Source organism: Terrapene carolina, unplaced genomic scaffold (genome assembly GCF_002925995.2).
Source record: "Terrapene carolina triunguis isolate 2854851 unplaced genomic scaffold, T_m_triunguis-2.0 Scaffold33081, whole genome shotgun sequence".
In the NCBI taxonomy this organism is placed as follows: Eukaryota; Metazoa; Chordata; order Testudines; family Emydidae; genus Terrapene; species Terrapene triunguis.
Window position 1 is genome coordinate 3,190 of NW_020697432.1, and position 1,038 is coordinate 4,227.

At 65.6% G+C, this 1,038-nt stretch overlaps 1 protein-coding gene across 1 annotated transcript in view; it reads left to right on the top strand.

The window, feature by feature from the left end:
- The window catches only part of LOC112114091 (E3 ubiquitin-protein ligase HUWE1-like), a gene marked incomplete at both ends in the record, with an annotated part of 4,846 nt that overhangs the window by 3,185 nt on the left and 623 nt on the right, over window positions 1–1,038 (top strand). The window contains 3 exons of the mRNA XM_029914186.1: window positions 10–297; window positions 429–534; window positions 639–757. Coding sequence (XP_029770046.1) covers window positions 10–297; window positions 429–534; window positions 639–757 — 513 coding nt within the window. The remainder of the gene's footprint in view (window positions 1–9; window positions 298–428; window positions 535–638; window positions 758–1,038) is intronic.

A 1,038-nucleotide genomic window follows, 5' to 3' on the forward strand; every position in this document is an offset into this window, starting at 1 on the left:
CCCCCCCAGGTACATCGTGTTCGAGGGCGAGGAGGGGCAGGACGCGGGCGGGCTGCTCCGGGAGTGGTACATGATCATCTCGCGGGAGATGTTCAACCCCATGTACGCCCTGTTCCGCACCTCGCCCGGCGACCGCGTCACCTACACCATCAACCCCTCGTCCCACTGCAACCCCAACCACCTGAGCTACTTCAAATTCGTGGGGCGCATCGTGGCCAAGGCCGTGTACGACAACCGCCTGCTGGAGTGTTACTTCACCCGCTCCTTCTACAAGCACATCCTGGGCAAGTCCGTCAGGTGCGCGGGGCTCTGGGGAGGGTGGGGCCTGGGATCAGGCGGACGCTTGTCTCCGAGGCGGGTCACTGGGGCTGGGGGGGGGGGGGGGGCGGGGGGCCCCCCCGGCCCCGGGGGGGCCCCCCCCCCCCCAGGTACACGGATATGGAGAGCGAGGATTACCACTTCTACCAGGGCCTGGTTTACCTGTTGGAGAATGACGTGTCCACACTAGGCTACGACCTGACCTTCAGCACTGAGGTACTGGGGGGCTGCGGGACGGGCTGTCTTGGGGGAGGCTGGATGGGGCGGCACTGTCTGGGAATGGAGCCCCCCCTCACCCGCTGCCCCCCCTCACCCCTCAGGTGCAGGAGTTCGGGGTGTGTGAGGTGCGGGACCTCAAGCCCAACGGCGCCAATATCCTGGTGACGGAGGAGAACAAGAAGGAATACGTGCACCTGGTCTGCCAGATGAGGATGACGGGTAGGCGGCTGCGGGGTGGTTCTGGCAGGGGGCCCGAGTGTCTGGAGGGCCTACACAAAACGAAGGTTGCCGAGCAGCCCAGTGAGACTGAGGTGTAAATTAAAGAGCTAAGCAGGAACCAGGACTCCTGGGTTCTCTCCCTGGCTCTGGGAGGGGGCCTGGGGGTTGGAGCAGAGGGCTGGGAGCCAGGACTCCTGGGTTCTCTCCCAGCTCCAGGAAGGGAGGGGAGGCTGGGGGTTAGAGCAGGGGGGGCTGAGAGCCAGGACTCCTGGGTTCTCTCCC